The sequence below is a fragment of the Gekko japonicus genome, unplaced genomic scaffold, assembly GCF_001447785.1.
Source record: "Gekko japonicus isolate JY-2015 unplaced genomic scaffold, Gekko_japonicus_V1.1 scaffold796, whole genome shotgun sequence".
Lineage (NCBI taxonomy): Eukaryota > Metazoa > Chordata > Lepidosauria > Squamata > Gekkonidae > Gekko > Gekko japonicus.
Window position 1 is genome coordinate 587,759 of NW_015165854.1, and position 20,848 is coordinate 608,606.

The 20,848-nt window shown below is 50.1% G+C and overlaps 1 protein-coding gene across 1 annotated transcript in view; it reads right to left on the bottom strand.

Annotated features, from left to right (window-relative positions):
* LOC107110346 (thrombospondin type-1 domain-containing protein 4-like) overlaps positions 1–20,848 on the bottom strand; it is a 519,752-nt gene that overhangs the window by 474,830 nt on the left and 24,074 nt on the right. The window contains exons 3-4 of the mRNA XM_015411125.1: positions 14,188–14,434; positions 13,990–14,076 (exon numbers count right to left, since the gene is read on the bottom strand). Of these exons, the coding sequence (XP_015266611.1) occupies positions 13,990–14,076; positions 14,188–14,434 (334 nt within the window). The remainder of the gene's footprint in view (positions 1–13,989; positions 14,077–14,187; positions 14,435–20,848) is intronic.

The window sequence follows — 20,848 nt, forward strand, 5'->3', positions numbered from 1 at the left end:
AATAAACAGAAAATATTGGAGGAAAGTCTTATGGAGAAGGGGGGATTTGATTACCTTCTCTGACCCCTGATTCCCCTCTGAACATAACATAAGAACATAAGAGACGCCAATGTTGGATCAGGCCAATGGCCCATCCAGTCCAACACTCTGTATCACACAGTGGCCAGAAATACCAGTGCTATCAGGAGGTCCAGCAGTGGGGCCAGGACATTAGAAGCCCTCCCACTGTTAACCCCCCCCAAGCACCAAGAAGACAAAGCATCACTTGCCCCAGAGACCCTATCTATACCTTGTGGCTAACAGCCACTGATGGACCTCTGCTCCATATCTATATATCTAATAGCCAAGTCGCCCCTGTGTGTGTGGATACCTAAATCCGCGCATCGGGGGCACCTGTGAATGCTCTGCAGCTGGCCTCGCCGCCGCCTCGGAGCCAGGCCGGGTGGGGGAGAGCAGCGAGGCCCAGCGGCTACAAGCCGCGTGGCCCTCACTTTGCAGCCGGGGGGGAGGGGGAAGCGGCAAGGCCTGGCAGCTATAAGCCGCGCGAGCCTCACTTTGCAGCCGGGGGGGGAAGGGGAAGCGGCGAGGTGGCTACAAGCTGCGCGGGCCTCGCTTTGCAGCCGGGGGGGGGGGGGGAGAAGCTATACCAGCTCACACCTTTTTGGCTTCGTTCAGGAAGGGTGGCTCCAGAGCAGACTGATTTGTGCAGGAGCCAAATCTCTTGCTCACAACTTTAATGCCAGTAGGTCACAAAGGAGAATTTGTGCTCACAAGGCTCCCCACAGCTTAGAGGGAGCATTGTACTATGGTGTTCTACTCCACTGAGGTCCCTGTCCACCCCTACACCTCCAAGAAATTACCAACTGGCAACTCCCTCTCATCCCCTGCCAGTGGCCGGGGGGAGCTGGCGACCCCAGCCTGGAGATTTCCTGGAATCGCAACTGATCGGGTGTGTTCAGACGGGGCATTTGAGCCGGTATACGAGCCCGTTAGAAACTGAGTACTTACATGCAATCACACTCACAACGTCTGCCTCCCGTCCCTAACTGTTGCCAACCATCGCAAACACCCCTTAAACCGGTGTAGTTTACTACTAGGTCCCCAAGTGGTGTTTTCCTGAGTGCTCCAGTTCTAGCCGCATTTTCCCTGTCTGATCACTCTCCGCCGGTATAGAGCCACTTCTGTTTGGAAGCCTGAGGCTTCCGCTTTTCATCCTCCATTTTTTTTTTAAATCGTAGGCGATGTGCGCTTGGGCGAAGCTTCGCCCCGGCGTTAGGAAAAGCAAACTTTAAACGGTGCCCAGTTTCAGCCCTCAGACAAGTCCGGGACCTCACCGAGGCCAGTTTCGATGTCAAAGTTTAAATCTTCACTTCAGGTCGTGTTTATCGGGCTACGGTGTTATGCGCATGCGTGAAGATCTAAATTATATGGAAGATTGCCTATGCGCATGCGCAGACTGTGTAGAAATAATTTTTAAAACCACCGTCGTGTGCTGCCGAGCGCCTGAAGTGTGGGCGCCGGGGAGTGATGTGCTGTGCAGTGAGAGGTGCGTGTGATCGCGCTTCCCCCGGATCAAATTCATCCAGTGGGAACCGGAGCGGTTTACACCGCTCCCAGCCCGCCGTCTGACCGCACCCATCATGAGATATAAACTGGCTGCATTGGAGTGTGGACTCCATGGTGTTATACCCCTCTGATTTCCTCTCATCCCCGACTACACTATCCCCCAAGGCTCCATCCCAAAATCTCCAGGAATTTCCCAACCCACAGCTGGCAGCATGCTCAGAATGTCCTCTTGTTAACAGCCTTGCTCGGGTCTTGCAAACGGAGGGCCCTCGTGGCTTCCTCGATTGAGTCCATCTGTCTCCTGTTGGGTCTTCCTCTTTTCCTGCTGCCTTCAGCTTTGCCAACCATTATTGCCTTTTCCAGTGACTCCTGTCTTCTCATAAGGGGACCAAAGTACGATAGCCTCAGCTGAGTCATTTTAGCTTCCAGGGAGACTTCAGGCTTGATTTGATCTAGAATAGGGATGGGCCCGTGGCTTCCTCGATTGAGTCCCTCTGTCTCCGGTTGGGTCTTCCTCTTTTCCTGCTGCCTTCAGCTTTCAAATCAGTCAATCCTAAAAGAAATCAACCCTGACTGTTCCCTGGAAGGCCAGATAATGAAACTGAAGCTCAAATACTTTAGCCACCAAATGAGAAGGGAGCCCTCACTGGAGAAGACCCTGATGCTGGGAAAGATTGAAGGTCAAAGAAGGGGACGCAATCAACCCTGAATGTTCCCTCGAAGGCCAAAGACTGAAGCTGAAGCTCAAATACTTTGGCACTAAATGAGAAGGGAGCACTCACTGGAGAAGACCCTGATGCTGGAAAAGACTGAAGGTCAAAGAAGACGGGGACGGCAAAGGATGAGATTGTTAGACAGTGTCATTGATGCAACGAACATGAAATTGAGCAAACTTCAGAGGACAGCGGAAGACAGGAAGGCCTGGCATGATCTGGTCCATGGGGTCGCAAAGAGTCGGACTCGACTGTGCGACTGAACAACAACAACCATTGCCTTTTCCAGTGACTCCTGTCTTCTCATAAGGGGACCAAAGTACAATAGCCTCAGTTGAGTCATTTTAACTTCTAGGGAGACTTCAGGCTTGATTTGATCCAGTATAGGGATGGGCACGAACCGGGGGAGGTTCGTGAAGGTTCGTGGTTCAAGGGACCTCACGAACCACAAACCTCCATGAACCTTCCCGTTTAATGAACATGATGCAGCACGACTTCTAGGTCACTACTTCTGGGTGACCTCGCCACTTGGATGTCACTCACGTGCCGCGAGGACAGTCCAAGCTTGCAAAAGCCATTTAAAAGGTTCTCTTTAAAAGGCTTTTGCAAGCCCCACTGCCAGCACCAGTGTGTCAGTCGACACAAACTGCACGAACCTCTCAAAGTAATCCTGAGAGAGTTGTGAGCAAAGCGCCCTCTGAGCTGTGGAGTCTTGTGAGTAACAATTCTGCTTTGTGAGCTACTGGCATGAAAGTTGTGAGTGAGCAATTTGGCTGCTGCGTCAATTAGTTGGCTCTGGAGCCATCCGTCCGGAGCTAAGACAAAAATGTGTAAGCCGGAGGCTAAAAACCTGTGAGCTAGCTCACACTAACTCAGCTTAGGGGGAACACTGGTTGTGAGCAATGCTCCCTCTGAGCTGTGGAGTCCTGTGAGCAAAAATTCCACTTGGTGAGCTCCTGGCATTAAAGTTGTGAGCGAGCAATTTGGCTGCTGCATACATTAGTTTGCTCTGGAGTCCCTCTTTCCCGAGCTGAGGGGAAAATGTGCAAGCTGGAGGCTAAACACTGAGCTTAGCTTGCACTAACTCAGCTTAGAGGGAACACTGGTTGTGAGAGGTTCATGGCGGCAGGATGGTACGAACCTTGGTTCACGAACAACGAACCGGGTCTAGTTCATCACGAATTTAGGTTTGTGAGCCAGTTCGTGCCCATCTCTAATCTAGAACCCAATTGTTTGTCTTTTTGGCGGTCCACGGTATCCGTAAAACTCCCATCCAATGCCACATTTCAAAGGAATGAGCTTTCTTCCCATCGGCTTTCCTCGTTGTCCAAATTTCACACCCATACATCGTAATGGAGAATACCATGGCACGAATTATCTCGATCTTTTCAGGCACATGGAATACGAAACCAAATGTCTGCACTGCTGACAACACCCCTCCGAAAAAAATCTAAACCAACACAGGCAATTTCAAGGGAATGCAAAGGTTAGGAGCCTAGAAAGAAAAGCTGGAAAAGGTTTCGAGTGTCTGAATTGGCTGAGCCATAGGGTGAGGAAGACGAGGGTTGAGCCATAATACCGAGCGAAGGTGAGACGTTGTGGGCAGAGGGAAATTATCCCTTGGAGGAATGAGAGTAATGAAGTGGAAAAGCCAAGACAAAAGAGGAGCCTGGAGTGAACATCAGGAAAAAACGTCTGGGATTTCAGCAGAGCTAGTGGGGAGATTCTGCAAAAGAAGAGAGAAAGAGAGAGAACGAAAGGAAAGAAAGGAATCTGGTCACACTTCATTGACTTTTTAAGCGAACAGGTTGTGGGGAGGTTTCCTGGAGCGCCGTCCGATTTTAATTTTTCGTTCCTGGGGTAAGGGAGAAAGAGGGAGACCAGCCGTGAGAAGCGACACTTCGCCACGTCCCCCACAAACACCTCCGCCGCAGCCAAAGCGGTAACTGGGAAATGATTTATTATTGTTCTCCGCTATTCTTGTTTCAGTAACGCTTTGGGGACGCTTTGCACGTTTCGGGGCCTGAGGGTTTCTTTTAAAAGAAAGAAAGGTGTGAACCTAACATTTCTAAAGTCACCTTGAACTCAGTCTGAGCCAGATTAGACCTTCCTGAAGCTTCCCACTGGAGATGAACATGACTTAAAATGGTAACAGCCCAGACCTGAATGGCTCAAAGCAGCCTAATCTCAGCAGATCTTGGAAGCTAAGCAGGGTCGGCCCTGGTGAGTATTTGGATGGGAGACCACCTAGGCAGTCCAGGGTTGTTGGGCAGAGTCAGGCAAGGGCGAACCACCTCTATATGTCTTCCAGCCTTCCCTGGATGGCCCAGGATGGCCCAATCTCATCAGATCTCAGAAGCTAAGCGGGGTCAGCCCTGGTGAGTACTTGAATGGAAGACCACCAATGCTCCCTCCAAGCTGTGGTCTTGTGAGCAAAAATTCTACTTTGTGAGCTACCGGCATGAAAGTTGTGAGCAAGCCATTTGGCCACGGCATAAATCAGTCTGCTCTGGAGCCCCTCCTTCCTGAGCTAAGACAAAAACGTGTGAGCCGGAGGCTAAAAAAACTGTGAGCTGGCTCACAGTAACTCAGCTTAGAGGGAACACTGCTTGTGAGCAAAAACTCTACCTTGTGAGCTATTGGCATTAAAGTTATGAGTGAGTGATTTGGCTACTTCATCAGTTAGTTTGCTCTGGAGCCGTCCTTCCTGAGTTGAGACTAAAACGTGTGAGCCGGAGGCTAGAAAACTGTGACCTAGCTGCTTCTTGCTCTGACTGAGGGCTGCTGGGAGCAGGGGGTGGGGCTCGTTGCATGTGCCCGCCCCCTGGGCTCTTTACTGCCGAAGCTCCGCTCCTGTGCGCTCCTGCAGGAAATGACCCCTGGACCTAGCTCACACTTACTCAGCTGAGAGGGAACACTGGAAACCACCAAGGAATTCCAGGGTTGTGATGCAGAGGAAGGCAACAGCAAACCACTTCTGTATGTCTCTTGCCTGACCTGGATAGCCCAGGCTGATCAGACCTCAGAAGCCAAGCAGAGTCATTCTTTGCGAGTCCTCGGATGCAGGGCCTGAGGGTTTTTTGCACCCTAGGTGGGGCTACCTTCTGGCGCCCCCCGTGCACCCAATTATGGGGTTGCCAACCTCCAGGCAGAGCCTGGAGAGAAGGAAGTCCTACTTCTCTACCCCCTTTAGGCGAGCGAGAAGGAGGTGGCGAGGTTTCCGGCCACCCAAACCAAAACACCCCACATTTGGATTTACAAAAGCTGACCCCAGGCAGAGGGGGAAGGCGAGGCGGCCTTGCGCTCCCCTTTCGCGCTCCCCTTTCGTGCCCCCCATGCCACGTGGCTGGGGGCAGCAATAGCACACGGGCTTCTGGCGGGGGGGAGGCACAGTTCAGCACCCCATCCAGGGCCCGGCGCTCTAGGCGAATGCCTAGTTTGCCTAGTGGGTGAGCCGGCCCTGCTCGGATGGGAGACCCCCCAAGGAAGCCCAGAGTCACTACGCAGAGGCAGGCCATGGCAAACCCACCTCTGTTTGTCTCTTGCCTTGAAAACCCTGTGGGGGTCAGCGTAAGTCAGGTGCAACTTGTCGGCATTTCACACACACACACACAAAATGGTAACAACTCATGTCCCCCACTTGATTTCAACATAAACGTAAGGATTAGGGTTCCCCAGTCCTCTCTGGCCCCTGACGGAGGAGGATTTTCCCTGGATCCAACTCAAAGCACAGTATTTTCTGCTAGATATTTGAAATGAGACTGATAGGCAGAAGGATTCGGGACGGGGGGGGAAGCATCTCTTCTTCTTCTTAAACCACCAAGGAATTCCAGGGTTGTGATGGAAAGACAGGCGACAGCAAACCACTTCTGTATGTCTCTTGCCCTGACCTGGATAGCCCAGGCTGATCAGATCTCAGAAGCCAAGCAGAGTCATTCTTGGTGAGTCCTCGGATGCAGGGCCGGCCTGAGGGTTTTTTGCACCCTAGGCGGGGCTACCTTCTGGCGCCCCCCCTGCACCCAATTATGGGGTTGCCAACCTCCAGGCAGAGCCTGGAGAGAAGGAAGTCCTACTTCTCTACCCCCTTTAGGCGAGCGAGAAGGAGGCGGCGAGGTTTCCGGCCACCCAAACCAAAACACCCCACATTTGGATTTACAAAAGCTGACCCCAGGCAGAGGGGGAAGGCGAGGCGGCCTTGCGCTCCCTTGTGATTTATGGACTTGAAACCTTGGTGTGTCTGACCCTGCTTCTGGACTGTGATTTAAACCTGTTTGAACCTTGCTACCTGATTTGCTCGGCTTGACCTCCGACTGTTCCTGGACTTTGGCTTGCTTGCGTCACGCCCCCTGGTCCTGCCGTGACAGGCAGAAGGATTCGGGGGGGGAAGCATCTCTTCTTCTTCTTTCGGGACCCGCTGCCACAAAACGCACTGACAAGCTGTCCAGTGAAAGGGGATTGCACAGAGTCATGGACAACTAGATTTGAGCGTAGGAGCGTCTCAGAGACCAGAGAGCCAGTTTGGTGTAGTGATTAAGAGCGGCGGACTCTAATCTGGGAGATCCGGGTTTGCTTCCCCGCTCCTCCACGTTAAGGCAGCTGGGTGACCTTGGGTCCGTCACAAGTTCTCTCAGAACTCTCTCAGCCCCACCTGCCTCACAGGGGAGGGGAAGGGAAAGGAGACTGTAAGCCGCTCTGAGACTCCTTTGGGTAGTGAAGGGTAAGGTATAAATCCAATCAGGGAAATAACAGGTAACGAATGGTGGGAATGGCTAAAAGCTAAAGGGTATTATAGGATGAAAGATATGTTTAGAGGAGACAATCTAAAACCGGTACAGGAGATAATAGAAGAGGTGGGCAACCAACACTGGTTAAGAATAACTGGCCTGTATAGTAAGGTTAAAAAGAAAAAGGAGAAAGAGAAAAGTTGGTTAGAGGAACCAATAGAAACATTATACAAAGAGATGCAAAAGTCAAAACAAGGTCTAGCAGTGAAAATTTACAAGGAAATGATATCAATTGCAGACAAGTCAATATCGTATCTACAAAACACTTGAGCCAAAGAAGGTCAGATAACAGATAGCATGGCAAGTAAAATAATGAAAGGAACTGAGGAAATTAAAGTAATTAAATTTAATGAAATGGAGCATACATTTCTTACTGAATGGTATAAAACACCAGCACAAATTGCAAACATGTTCCCAGGTATGAGTCCAAGATGCTGGCATTGTAAACAATCGAAGGGATGGTATTCCCATATGTGGTGGGAATGCCCAGAGGTGAGAGTTTTCTGGACAAACTAAAACACCGGGATAGCATAGGCGGGAGGGGGTAGGGATTAAAAACTACTATGTAATGCATGGTCAAAAGATAATATGTAAAAATTGTGAAAAACAATTTAAAAAATAAATATTAAAAAAAGGTATAAATCCAATCTCCTCTTCTTCTTCAGCAAGACTTTTCGGGGTATGAGCTTCCAAGAGTCAAAACGCCCTTCATCAGAGACCAGTCTGGTTGGTCTCTAAAGAGCTGCTGGACTGAAATCTAGGGCTGCGGTCACACACACGAAATAATCCACTTTCGATGCACTTCCCAACTGGATTTTGCCAGTTCACACAGTATAAATCCAGTTGGAAAGCGGACTGAAAGTGGATGGAAAGTGGATCATTCAGTGTGTGTGACCGCAGGCCTAGATGTTCTACGTGCAGAGCAACCTGGCTGCCTTCAGAAACAGGCTTGTGAACAGGAAGGCAGGGCGGCTGACAAGATTTTTCAGCATTTAAAGGTCTTTGGTTACAAACGATGTAATTCCAACATCACACTAGAGAAGCTGAAAGGGAACCCCAGAGGATGCTCAGATGTGTACTGATTCATTTCACAAGTAACCATTTTCAAAAGAATTATTTTTAATTATTATTCGGCTTTCGAGCAAGGGAAACCTTTACCTTTACTTTACCTCTATGCGCATTTTAATTGAAATTAGGGTTGTGGGGTGTTTTTTTACTTTACATTAGATCCCCCGACCAAGCCTATAGCGAAACACGTAGGGATCTAGAAGGGATCTTCGTTAGGTCTACTGGACTCAAATCTTGCTCTTCATTATGAGATTAACACATGGAATTCAATGCCACTGGAGGTGGTGGCAGCTACATGCACAGACAGCTTTAAGAGGGGATTGGAAAAACATGTGGAGCAGAGGTCCCTCAGTGACTGTTAGCCAGAAGGTATAGAGGGAACACTCTGTCTGGGGCAGTGATGCTCTGTCTTCTTGGTGCTTGGGGGGCCACAGTGGGAGGGCTTCTGGAGTTCTGGCCCCGCTGGTGGACCTCCTGATGGCATCTGGATTTGGCCACTGTGGGACACAGAGTGTTGGATTGGGTGAGCCATTGGCCTGATCCAACATGGCTTCTCATATGTTCTTATAATGCAGACCACCATGTCCAAGAATAGAAGAAGAAGAAGAAGAGGAGACTGGATTTATACCCCGCCCTTCACTACCCAAAGGCGTCTCAGAGCAGCTTACAAACTCCTTTCCCTTCCCCTCCCCACCACAGACACCCTGTGAGGTAGGTGGGGCTGAGAGAGCTCTTGACAGAAACTGCTCTTTTTCAAGGACAGCTCTCATCAGAGCTACGGCTTGCCCAAGGTCATCCAGCCAGGTGCAAGTGGAGGAGTGGGGAATCAAACCCGGTTCTCCCAGATTAGAGTCCGCGCACTTAACCACGACACCAAACTGGCTCTTCCCTTCTAGAGATCAATTGGACTTTTTTCCACCTCCACCAATGATGTTTAGGAAAACGGTGTTATGTATTCTATTTATGCCCCTGGTTCCTAATTTCTTATCCTCTTGCAGGATTGCAAGCCGCTGGCAAGGAACCCAGTTTGGTTGCTTCGGCCTGTGCACAGCCTAGCACCACACTTCAAAATAAAATATAATAAATTGCAAAACACAAATAAACTTTTTTTTAGAAAGCCCTTGAAGAAGCCGCAGCCTCTATCCCCCACCCCAAACATGCACACACAACTTAGAACAGCGTGACGCTTAGACTTCGTGCGACTGAGGCTGCCAGTTGTGAAAAATGAGTTCTACTATAAATGACAAAAAACACACCCACAATAAAAACAGGACGATGAGGAAATGACCTAATGGGTCCAGGCAGATTGAGCTAATTGGTTATTAATTAACCGCCCCGAGCAGAATCCATTGGGGAAGTGACCCAATGCTAGGATTCTAATTAACTGAGTTCTTCTCCCCTGATAAATTATATTAACCCTATGGAATGTTCCAAATAAAAGGTGGAGGGGCAGGAAATCTACGCTCCATGGACGCCAGCGGGGCCCTTCAAAACATTTCAGCTAATAAATTAAATTAAGGCCCCAGTGTATATACTGGGAGAAACACGAGACTTCCCAGGATCTAACACTGGCTTGATTTCCTATTTCAATTATTGGTTTTTAAATTATTCGTTGGGGGGACCCACACAGCTGGATGTCACACCCAAACTGGAGGGGGGTGGATGCATCACTGACATTTTCTATCCAATTATTTTTAAGAGAAGAAGAGAGAGGTGGGATTAAAGAAATATTTCTGAGCACAGAAAGGACTGGGCTTGTAAGGCAGGGGTCCCCAACCTCCTGGAGCCTGCAGTCATCTTTGATATTCTGATACAGGATGGTGGGCGCAACAACAAAATGGCTACTGTAGGAGGTGGAGCCAACCACAAAATGGCCACCGCAGGAGGTGGAGTCAACAGCAAAACATCCGGGAACAAGGTTATTGTGACAACCCCTTAACTGGGGAGGTCTGGTTTCTCTTTAAAAGTGTTCTTTATGTTTTGTTTTACTGTGTATATCCGGCTGCCACCAGGATATTAAAGGCTTTCCAAACCTTTATACTATAATATTTCTCTCACTGGGTAGGTAGGTCGGGTTAAGAGCTTTCGAGGTACTAATGTGATCCTGGGAAGTATTTCTTTCAGAGCTGGTATCTTAATAAAAGTAGATTTATTGCTATAATTTGTAAATAACAGGATAGAACTCTGTATCTAGGAATGGGTAAATACTGAACAATTCCAACTGGTTTTTCACACACTTTTCTCTCTCACTGTCAGGGATTTTGGAATGTAACTTTGTAACACTTTTTTCCTTAGGCCATATACGTTTACTGTTTCTTTTTATCCTGTCACTCAGACTTTTTATTTCACTCTTTAACTTTACTTTCTTCTTTCATATACATTCAACTCTTCTTCATACACAGAACTAATTCCTATATCATCCACACGACAGCTTCTCTCTCCGACTTCCAAACTAACTAACTGACTGTTTAACTGTCCTCATCAACTGTCACCCTTCAGCTGTCAAAACCTCAAACTGCCACTCCTGATAGACATACATATTCATCCACACAGCATCACTTCCAAAACCCCTCCCCCTCTCTGTCACTCACCAATCACATCACACTTGCCTCTTCAAGCACTCTAGACTATCACATGCAACCAAACTTTTAAAGAGACACACACCCATAAACAAGGAATTGTTACAGTTATACAAAAATCTAACTCATTGACATTTCAGGCGGAAACTCTGTTTGCCTTTGTCAGAACCCACAGCCAACAACGAAGTACACGCATTCAGGAACAGTTATACTTTTATTGCAGAGCTATAGATGCAGTAACACAGGCACTGTTAAGAATGGTGGTGGCCCCATAGGCATAATAGGATATAGGGTATTCGTATGCACCCCCCCACACACACATACAGTACTGGCCAGTTAGGCGGCCTCCCACACGCGGGATAAAGCTTAGAGACCGTTAGGTAGCGGAAGCTGAGATCCCACGGCACCCCACGGCACCTAATGAAATCCCAGACACTACAACACATCTGTATAGATAAGCGTTTCAGCGCTCAGCAGAAAAAGCACAGAAAGGAATGCAATAGCAATTAACCTGAAAGCAGTAGCAATTAACCAGACAGAGATCAATCTCCCCAACATTCATGGCAGCATAGCTGACAGCCTTTTGATCTGCACAGCCAATCTGATCTCCAGTGGCCAATCAAAAAACCCTGCTGACTGAAAGCCCCTCCTGCTTTCTAAAAACACCGTATGGTCACCAGGAAAGGTGTCAGCAGGCACAATGGCACCCACAGACACCACGGAGGGAACCCCTGATCTATATGAGAGCCAGTTGGTGCAGTGGTTAACTCTGCGGACTCTAACCTGGGAGAACCGGGTTTGATTCCCCCCTCCTCCACTTGCACCTGGCTGGATGACCTTGGGCAAGCCGTAGTTCTGGCCGAGCTGTTCTTGAAAGAGCAGTTTCTGTTAGAGCTCTCTCAGCCCCACCTACCTCACAGGGTAATCTGGGGAGAACCAGGTTTGATTCCCCACTCGTCCACTTGCAGCTGCTGGATGACCTTGGGCAAGCCGTAGTTTTGACAAGAGCTGTCCTTGAAAGGGCAGTCCTCGAAAGAGCTCTCTCAGCCCCGCCTACCTCACAGGGTGTCTGTTGTGGGGAAGGGAAGGGAAAGGAGACTGTAAGCCGCTCCGAGACTCCGAGTGAAGGGCGGGGCATAAATCCAATCTCTTCTTCGTCTTCTTCTATAAGAAGGGAATGTTGAACTTTGTGGTAACCCACAGAAGACAGATTCCTACCTTATTTCTTAATACAGCACTGATGGCATATAAGGCGCTTTAGACTCACGGCAGAACAGCGTCCTGCCCCAAAGAGGCTGCAGTGTAACATATGAGAAAAGAGCGAGAGCTCAGTAGCCCTTAAAAGACTAACAAAATCTGCGGTGAGGTATGAGCTTTTGTGAGGTATCCGAAGAAGTGAGCAGCGACTCACAAACGTCCACACCCTGCCACAACTGCTGTCAGTCTTTAAGGCGCCTCCTGGACTCTTCCTCTTTTCTACTGCTCCAGATAAACTAGGACGGCGACCCATCCCGATCTAAAATTTGAGAGGACACAGGGGAGGGGCCTGAACATGGTGACGCACTATGGATGAGCGAGAAAAAGTCTTAGAGGTTTCCGGCCCCCACCTGAGACGAGCCCATCACCACAGTGGGGCCTCTCGGGGCCCGGCCCCCCAACTGACTACCAAGGCCCCCTCACTTCCCATTCAGTCCAGGCCCCCCCCCCCCAACAGTGTTTGTTTTGCATTTGGTTCAGAGGTCTGTGGGCTGACAAACTGTTTGGGAAGGGAAGGTGCGCTGTTTATTCTGGCTGAAGAGTGTGTGTGTGAGAGAGAGAGAGACCCACAAGGAAAAAAAATTGCATAATGGGTGCCCCACAAGGGGAAAAAATTGCCCCACAAATCGAAAAATCCTGGCTACGGCCCTGACCTGTGATAGGTGACCCTATCCTAAAGGAACCTGGCTGGAATGACTGAAGAGTGAACACCAGATGTCCAAAGTAGCAAGGCAGTCTCAAAGCTGCAGTCATCCAGTCCCCCACCCCTAGGCCACGATTCCTAACAATGGCCCTTTCTGCATGCGTATTTTGCCTCGGTTTCTGAACACATCCTATTCTTCTGCTCTGCATTCCCTCCTACTTCCACTTCCACTTTGTGTCGGGGCTTTCTCTTGTTTCTGCATTGGTTTTATACAAATCTGTATTCAGACCGCTTCCAGCGCACTGTTGCCCTTCAGCTACCAAAAACTCCTTTTGTTGCGATTCTTTGTTCTCGTCCACTTTTGAATTGCCAGTCCTCTCTAAAGTAGAATTGTTTCTGCCCACTGCCCCGCCCCTGTTTCCGCCTCTCTCTGTTTAGGCTGATGTTCCCTTCTTGTTCTGTTTTTTTTTCCCTCCATCTCCAAAGGCAAAAGAGGACATGTCCTCCCGTTCAGGCAAACTTTTAAAAAGCCAAGGTGAGTAGCCGTGTTAGTCTGTCTGTAGCTACTGGACTCTTGGTCTTTTCTACTACTTTAAAAAAGCCAGAGAGAGCATAAGAAGGAATCAGGAAATATAAAGGACTAGGGAATTCCCTGCTCCCAAATGTGTGGGCCTGGACTTCCGCCTCCCTTCTCTTTCTTTTTGCAGAATCACAGAGGGAGGGAGAGAGGGAGGGATTGGTTCTGCAGTTAAAAGTTTAGAAAGATGCAGAGGTCATTTCCTGCGGGAGCGCACAGGAACGGAGCTCCGGCAGTAAGGAGCCCAGGGGGCTGGCACATGCAACAAGCCCTAACCCCTGCTCCCAGCAGCCCTCAGTCAGGCCACGAGGAGCAAGAAGCGGCCAGGTAGGTTGCAGAGGGCCCCCCCGGCCCACCTTCAGGTACAAGCTCTCCCTCCTCTGTGAGGACAGATCTGCACGTTCCCCCCCCCCAAGTAGCTAGCATTCCAAAACAGTCCAGTGGAGCCTGAGTGGTGGGGTGTTGCCTTCTGACACACTTCTGGTGATGTCAGGGGGTGTGGCATATGGAAATAAGTTATGCTAATGAGCTCCTGCACCTCTTTTTCTACTAAATGAGCCCTGGAAAGATGTATGCCTTTCTCTTCATCTTAGCAGCCAGTTAGCTCAAAAAAAAATATGCGAGTTTTGCTTGTAGGCACAGAATGTGTGCAGAATACACAAATAAACTGGAGGGGGGACATAAACAGTGCAGAGGGAATCCATGTGACTGCAAAGTCAACATTTAAGGCTTGACTCCTCAGATTCTACAGAGCAAGCTGTCAGGGCAGAAACGGGCAACGACAGATAAGATGCCAACTTACATTTGTGTTGCAAAGCTTGTGCTGCTTGTAGGCTCCGGTGCACACGATCGCTGAGGTCCTCGGAGACAGAGGCTGGCCCCGGACCGGCTGGTGGGATACCAGAGCGTGAGTGCCCAAATCACTACCGTGGAATAAGCTTTGTGACACAGGGAATGCCTGGAAATGGGGCACTGTCTGCCGATACATGGGACCACTCACTCCCGGCGGCCTCGGCTGAGGCCTGCGATCTTCCTGGTGCAGATTGCCCTGGTGGTGGGAAGGGTTTGCCAGATGTCCAAAGGGGGTCCCGGTGCCGGCGCTCGGTTGGCTGGCCGCCTCCCGTGCCAACTGCCGCTGGCGTCGTGGCTTGCGCGGCAACTGCCCTGTGTCGGTCTGCAGCGGCAGGATGTAGGGCACTTTTCCATATCCGTATTTCCCAGGTCCGATGGGGTTTTTGTTTCTGCCTCTAAGGACAAAGGCGGGGATCACAGAAAAACAAAACGACTCAGCAAGGGTTAAGCCATAAGGACGTTATCAACAGCTTCCAACCTAGTCAAATTAAAATGAGGGCCGTAATTCAAATAATCTCTACTGCACGCTCCAGCATTGCCCAGACGTAATCTGGTATACATTTTCATTTTTGTAACACTCAAGGCCAATGGTTGGGAGAGTCATGTCCAGAAAATTAGGACCAACACAATAAGGGGCCATGGCTCAGGATTAGAACACAGATCTTCACGGTCAAACGAAGGAGGAGGAGGAGATTGGATTTATAAACTGCCCATCACTCGGAGTCTCAGAGTGGCTTACAAAGTCCTTTCCCTTCCCCTGCCCACAACAGACACCCTGTGAGGTAGATGGGGCTGAAAGAGCTCTCTCAAGAATTGCCCTTTCAATGACAGCTCTTGTCAGAACTATGGCTTGCCCAAGGTCATCCAGCAGCTGTGAGTGGAGGAGTGGGGAATCAAACCCGGTTCTCCCAGACTAGAGTCCACACACTTAACCACTACACCAAACTAAGGAGACTGAGAGGTCAGAGCACATTCCCTATGAGAAAAGGCTAGAAAGCTCAGGGTGTTTCCATTCAGGAAAAAAAATATGCCTAAGGGGTGAAACGTGATAGAGGTTGATAAAAGTACGGGTGGGTGGAGAACACAGAGAGAACTTTTGGTTCCTCTCCCATAGCACTAGAAATCATCTGATGAACGTCTGACAAAGTTGACAGGCAACAGATTCAGGATGGACAAATGAAAGTGCTTTTTTACTCGGCGAAGATTGTTTAGAGGCCTGCAGTCAACCAGCAAGATTCGAATCCAGTACTATCTTAGAGACTGACAAGGTTTTCGGGTTATGATGACACGGCCGGGAGCTCACACTAACAATATTTTAACACGGCATCCCAAAATACAATAACGGGAACCATGATATATATGTGTATATATATGGGACTTTCCCTGATAGACACAAGAGGTGCATTTGGAAAAGACTCGGTTTCACAGCTCTTAAATATAGCGAGACGGTTCACCTTGCGGGGCGGCGAATATCATATCTCCTTCATCGCAGAAACACCTGGGAGCAACAGCTTCACTCATGGTTTCTAATTATTAACATCTTTTATCGGTATTTGTTCTCTCCCCTCTTAGCCAAACCTTGTCGAGAAGGAAACCATTAATAGTTTTCAGTTATGCCCCCCAGGACTTCGTATTCACCCTCGGCAACCTCTCTGTGAAGCAGGAATAGAATGCAGTTAGTGGCTTTGAGAGAGGCGATTCCGTGTCCAGTTAAAATTCCGTGTGGCTTGCTTTGTTTTGTCCCGAGTTTTGTCCTGATTTTCCCCAGCCCTGTGTGCTGCGGCCCCAAGACCCCAAGACCCGCCCGCAAGAGCGACCATACATCCGCGACCACCCCTCTCCCTCCCAGCTGCTAGATTTAAGAGAAGAAGAAGAGATTGGCTTTATACCCCACCCTTCACTACCCAAAGGAGTCTCAGAGCGGCTCACAAACTCCTTTCCCTTCCCCTCCCCACAACAGACACCCTGTGAGGTAAAAGAAGAAGAAGAGATTGGATTGATACCCCGCCTTTCACTATTCAAAGGAGTCTCAGAGCTGCTCACAAACTCCTTTCCCTTCCCTTCCCCACAACAGACACCCTGGGAGGTAGGTGGGGCTGGGAGAGCTCTGACAGAAACTGCCCTTGAGAGAACAGGTCTGAGAGAACTTGTAACTGGCCCAAGGTCCCACCAGCAGCTGCATGTGGTGAAATGGGGAATCAAACCCAGCTTTCCCAGATTAGACTCTGCACTCCTAACCACTATACCTCCAGCTAGTTGGTGGGCCACGTGGTCCCCGCAGATCAGGTGAAGCCCTTTAAATAGGGCAGGAGGGGAGGGAGAGGGGTGGCCGGGCAGGTGGTTGCTCTTGGGGGTGGGGCTTGTGGGCATCCCCACCCACCGCCGGAACACCCCCCTCCAAATCCCCCCACTGGAGCGACGAGGCGACCTGGCAACCATATCCCCAGCCTCCGCCCCCAAAACCTTCATGGACTTCCCAACCCAAATCTGGCAACCGTACACTGGGCCCCTTGGAGCCTTCTAGTGTTGCTTGTGAGGTTGCCAAACTCCAGGTGTGGCCTGGAGATATCCTGGGATTACAACTCATCTTCAGCCTACAAAGATAAAGTCTCCTGGAGAAAATGGCTGCCTCGGAAGGTGAACGCGAGGGCACTCTACCCCGCTGAGGTTCTTCTCTTCTCTGAACCCTGCCCTCCTTAGGTTCCACCCCCAAATATCCAGGAATTCCTAACCTTGAGCCTCAGGCCTGTAGCTGCAGTGGGGCGTTTCGGGGCCTGGCCCCCTGACTTCCTGCCAAGGCCCCCTTGACTTCCATCCAGCCCCAAGGCCTCCTGGGCCACCCGGAGGACTCCCGACTCTCTCAGCCCCACCGCCGCCCCTTCCCCAAGCACAGCTTGCTTCCCCGCGTAGGCAGGCAGAGTGCGAATGCCGCAAAAGTAGTTTTAAATTTTAAATTTTAATTTTTTTTGTGTAACATCAGTGCCCCCTGAGCAATGTTCCCTCTAAGGTATGGAGTCTTGTGAGCAAAAATTCTACTCTGTGAGCTACTGGCATTAAAGTTGTGAGCGAGCGATTTGGCTGCTGCCTAAATTTGTTTGCTCTGGAGCCACATCCTTCCTGAGCTAAGACAAAAACGTGTGAGCCGGAGGCTAAAAGACTGTGAGCTGGCTCACACTAACTCAGCTTAGAGGGAACACTGCCCCTGAGTTACTTAAAGGCCCCCTGAATGACAAAATCCTGGCTAAGGGCCTGTTGAACCTGCGACCCCAGTTATTTGGTTTGCTGATATTGCTGTTTATGACTTTAAGTCTCTTGATAATCCAGCATGTGGATTATAACAGAAGGACCGGAGACAATCGTACAAATGTTTCGTAGAATCCATCCAACACAGTCTGCTATGCAGATTACATTCGTGGCACTAGACTCGCTTCCAATTTGCACAAAACCCATCGCCCACACCAAGTTAACGCTCCAGTCGTTTGGGCGATTCCGCACACCACACCACAAAGGAACAACCGTCTTGTAAAAGATTTTGCCGAGGCGGGGAAAGGCTAGGGTTTCCCATCTGAAAGCTCAAAAGCAAAGGACTATGGTGTCAGAATGCATTTTCTTTTTGCCGTCTTCAAAAAAACAACCCACCCACCCCCACCTACACAATTCTGGCTCTGTTTGGATAAGAAAGAGAGGAGGATACTGCCCATGCTTTCCGATCCGAACGATAACCCCCCAACCTCGCTACTTAGGGGAGAGCTGAAACTTTGGTCTGTTACTGGAGTGGAAGATCCTGTCTGATAAGGGATGCTTCATACCTGCCTGGAGAAGAATTTGGGAGACGGAGGAGGAGGAGGAGGAGGAGGAGGAGGAGAACAAGGAGGAGGAGGAGAACAAGGAGGAGAAGGAGAGGAGGAGGAGGAGAAGGAGGAGGAGGAGAGGAGGAGGAGAAGGAGAAGGAGGAGAAGAGGAGGAGGAGGAGGAGAAGGTGGAGGAGGAGGAGAAGGAGGAGGAGGAGTTGGTTTTTATATCCCACTTTTCTCTGCTCTACGAAGTCTCGAAGCAGCTTCCAATCTCCTTCCCTTCCTCTCCCCACAACGGGCCCCTTGTGAGGCAGGTGGGGCTGAGAGAGTCCTGAGAGGACAGTGATTGGCCCAAGGTCACCCAGCAGGCTTCCTGTGGAAGAGGAGCGGGGAATCAAACCCGGTTCTCCAAATCAGAGGCTGCCACTCTTAACCACCATGCCATGCTCATTCTCACTGGAAGCGGCGGCTCGTTCCCTTGGCGCCCTGCGTGATCCCATCTAAGTGACGGAATCCCATGCTACCAGAAAAAAAAATCACACTTGGGACCCCAACTTGACGAACCAACCCACAAGCTCTTTTTCGGCAAGACAAAACCAAATGACAATCTTAGCCCGGTGGCTTAGATCAGGTGCCAACAATCCCAGGTTCATTCCTCTGCAAGAAGATGGGCAACCAAAATGGAAGAACCACCAGCCTGCCATGCCGTTTCCTTACCACCCATTTCATCTGGCTTTGATTAAGCAGAGGGGAGGAGCCACTGCTCAGTGTCAGAGCACCTGCTCGGCATGCAGAAGGTCCCAGGTTCAATCCCCGGCCTCTCCAGGTGAAAGGACCAGGTAGGAGGTGATGGGAAAGACCTTGGCCTGTGACCCTAGCTCAGTGGCAGAGCACCTGCTCGGCATGCAGAAGGTCCCAGGTTCAATCCCCGGCATCTCCAGGTGAAAGGACCGGGTAGGAGATGATGTGAAAGACCTTGACCTGAGACCCTAGCTCAGTGGCAGAGCATCTGCTCGGTAAGCAGAAGGTTTCGGGTTCAATCCCCAGCATCTCCAGTTAAAAGGACCAGGCAGGAGATGGTTAAGTGAGCGGACCGGGTTTGATTCCCCACGCCTCCGCTTGCACCTGGCTGGATGACCTTGGGCAAGCCGTAGTTCTGATAAGAGTTGTTCTTGAAAAAGAGCCGTTTCTATCAAGAGCTCTCTCAGCCCCACCTACCTCACAGGGTGTCTGCTGTGGGGAGAGGAAGGGAAAGGAGTTTGTAAGCCGCTCTGAGACACCTTTGGGTAGTGAAGGGCGGGGTATAAATCCGTGGCTCGGATTTATCCATGGCGGGGTATAAGGCCATGCCTTGATGGCAGAGCATCCGAGGTTCAATCCCCGACATCTCCAGCTGAAAGGACCAGACAGTGGGTGATGTGAAAAAGCTGCTGCCAGTCTGAGTAGACAGTGCTGACGGTACGCACGCCCCTTTCCGATTCCTAACAGCAGCGGTGATTTTAACGGAAGACATAAACCCCCAATCTCTCCCTCAAACAGAAACAACGCCTTGCGCTATGTAATGCACACCTTGGGTGGGGCGCCTGCTTGCAAGAACCAGAAGAACAAACGAGATTTTTACTGTCATTCTTCAAGACCCTCTCTGCTCATCTTTCCCCGTTGCGGCGACTCACACCACAGTCGGTCCAGTCGCGGGGAAATAACTCTGCTTTGTCCACAAAGTTTGGATGGCCGTGCTCTTCTTGGTGGCCTTGAAGAACTCAAGCTCTACAATCCCTTCCCTTCCCCCCCCACTCCCGTCTCCGCCAGGCTTAAATAAAACACCTTTTATTGCCTCGATCTGTCTCTCTCTCCCCTCTCAGCGGATCGGGAGCGTCTAGCATTTAACGGCCCGCCCGGCCCCCTTTTACAAGCCGTTGCCTTCTGTAATTTCAGCCGTTTCCCCCTTTTCAAAATATCAAATCAACATTTCAAACATACATCACAATGAATAAAACTCCGGGGCCCTCCCATTGGGGGGGGGGTTTTGTGAGTTTCTTTCTTCTTCTTCTTTTTTCCAAGACAGTCCTGCGGATTTAGGTTTCTCGGGCTCCATTATGCCAGCCCAAGGGATGAATTTAGATCTGGCTTTTCAGATCGCAGCTGGAAGATTCCGTCTGGAGGGGCGTGGGAGGGGGAACTGAGCCAGTGGCTATGAGCCGGACTCCGATAACCAACTCCAGTTAACATAAGAACATAAGAGACGCCAATGTTGGATCAGGCCAAAGGCCCATCCAGTCCAACACTCTGTCACAAAGTGGCCAAAAATACCAGGGGCCATCAGGAGGTCCAGCAGTGGGGCCAGGACACTAGAAGCCCTCCCACTGTTGACCCCCCCCCACAAGCACCAAGAATACAGAGCATCACTTGCTCCAGACAAAAGAACATAAGAGACGCCAATGTTGTATCAGGCCAGTGGCCCATCCAGTCCAACACTCTGTCACACAGTGGCCAAAAATACCAGGGGCCATCAGGAGGTCAAGCAGTGGGGCCAGGACACTAGAAGCCCTCCCACTGTTGACCCCCCCCTCAAGCACCATGAAGACAGAGCATCCCTTGCCCCAGAGCCTCTATCTATACCTTGTGGCTAATAGCCACTGATGGACCTCTGCTCCATATGCTCCGGAGCAAACTAATTTATGCAGTAGTCAAATCACTCGCTCACAACTTTCATGCCAGTCGCTCACGAAGTAGAATTTTTGCTCACAAGACTCCACAGCTTAGAGGGAGGATTGGATGAGAACATACCTGAGTTGTTTTTTTCATCCTCAGTCCCTCCCCACCTGCAGGGCCAAGATGGCTGTGGTTTGACAGGAACCACAATCTGTTGTGACCAATGCTCCCTCTCAGCTGTGGAGTCTTGTGAGCAGTGTTCCCTCTAAGCTGATCTAGTGTGAGCCGGCTCAGTTTTTTAGCCTCCGCGGCTCACACATTTTCGTCTTTGCTCAGGAAGGAGGGCTCCAGAGCAGACTAATT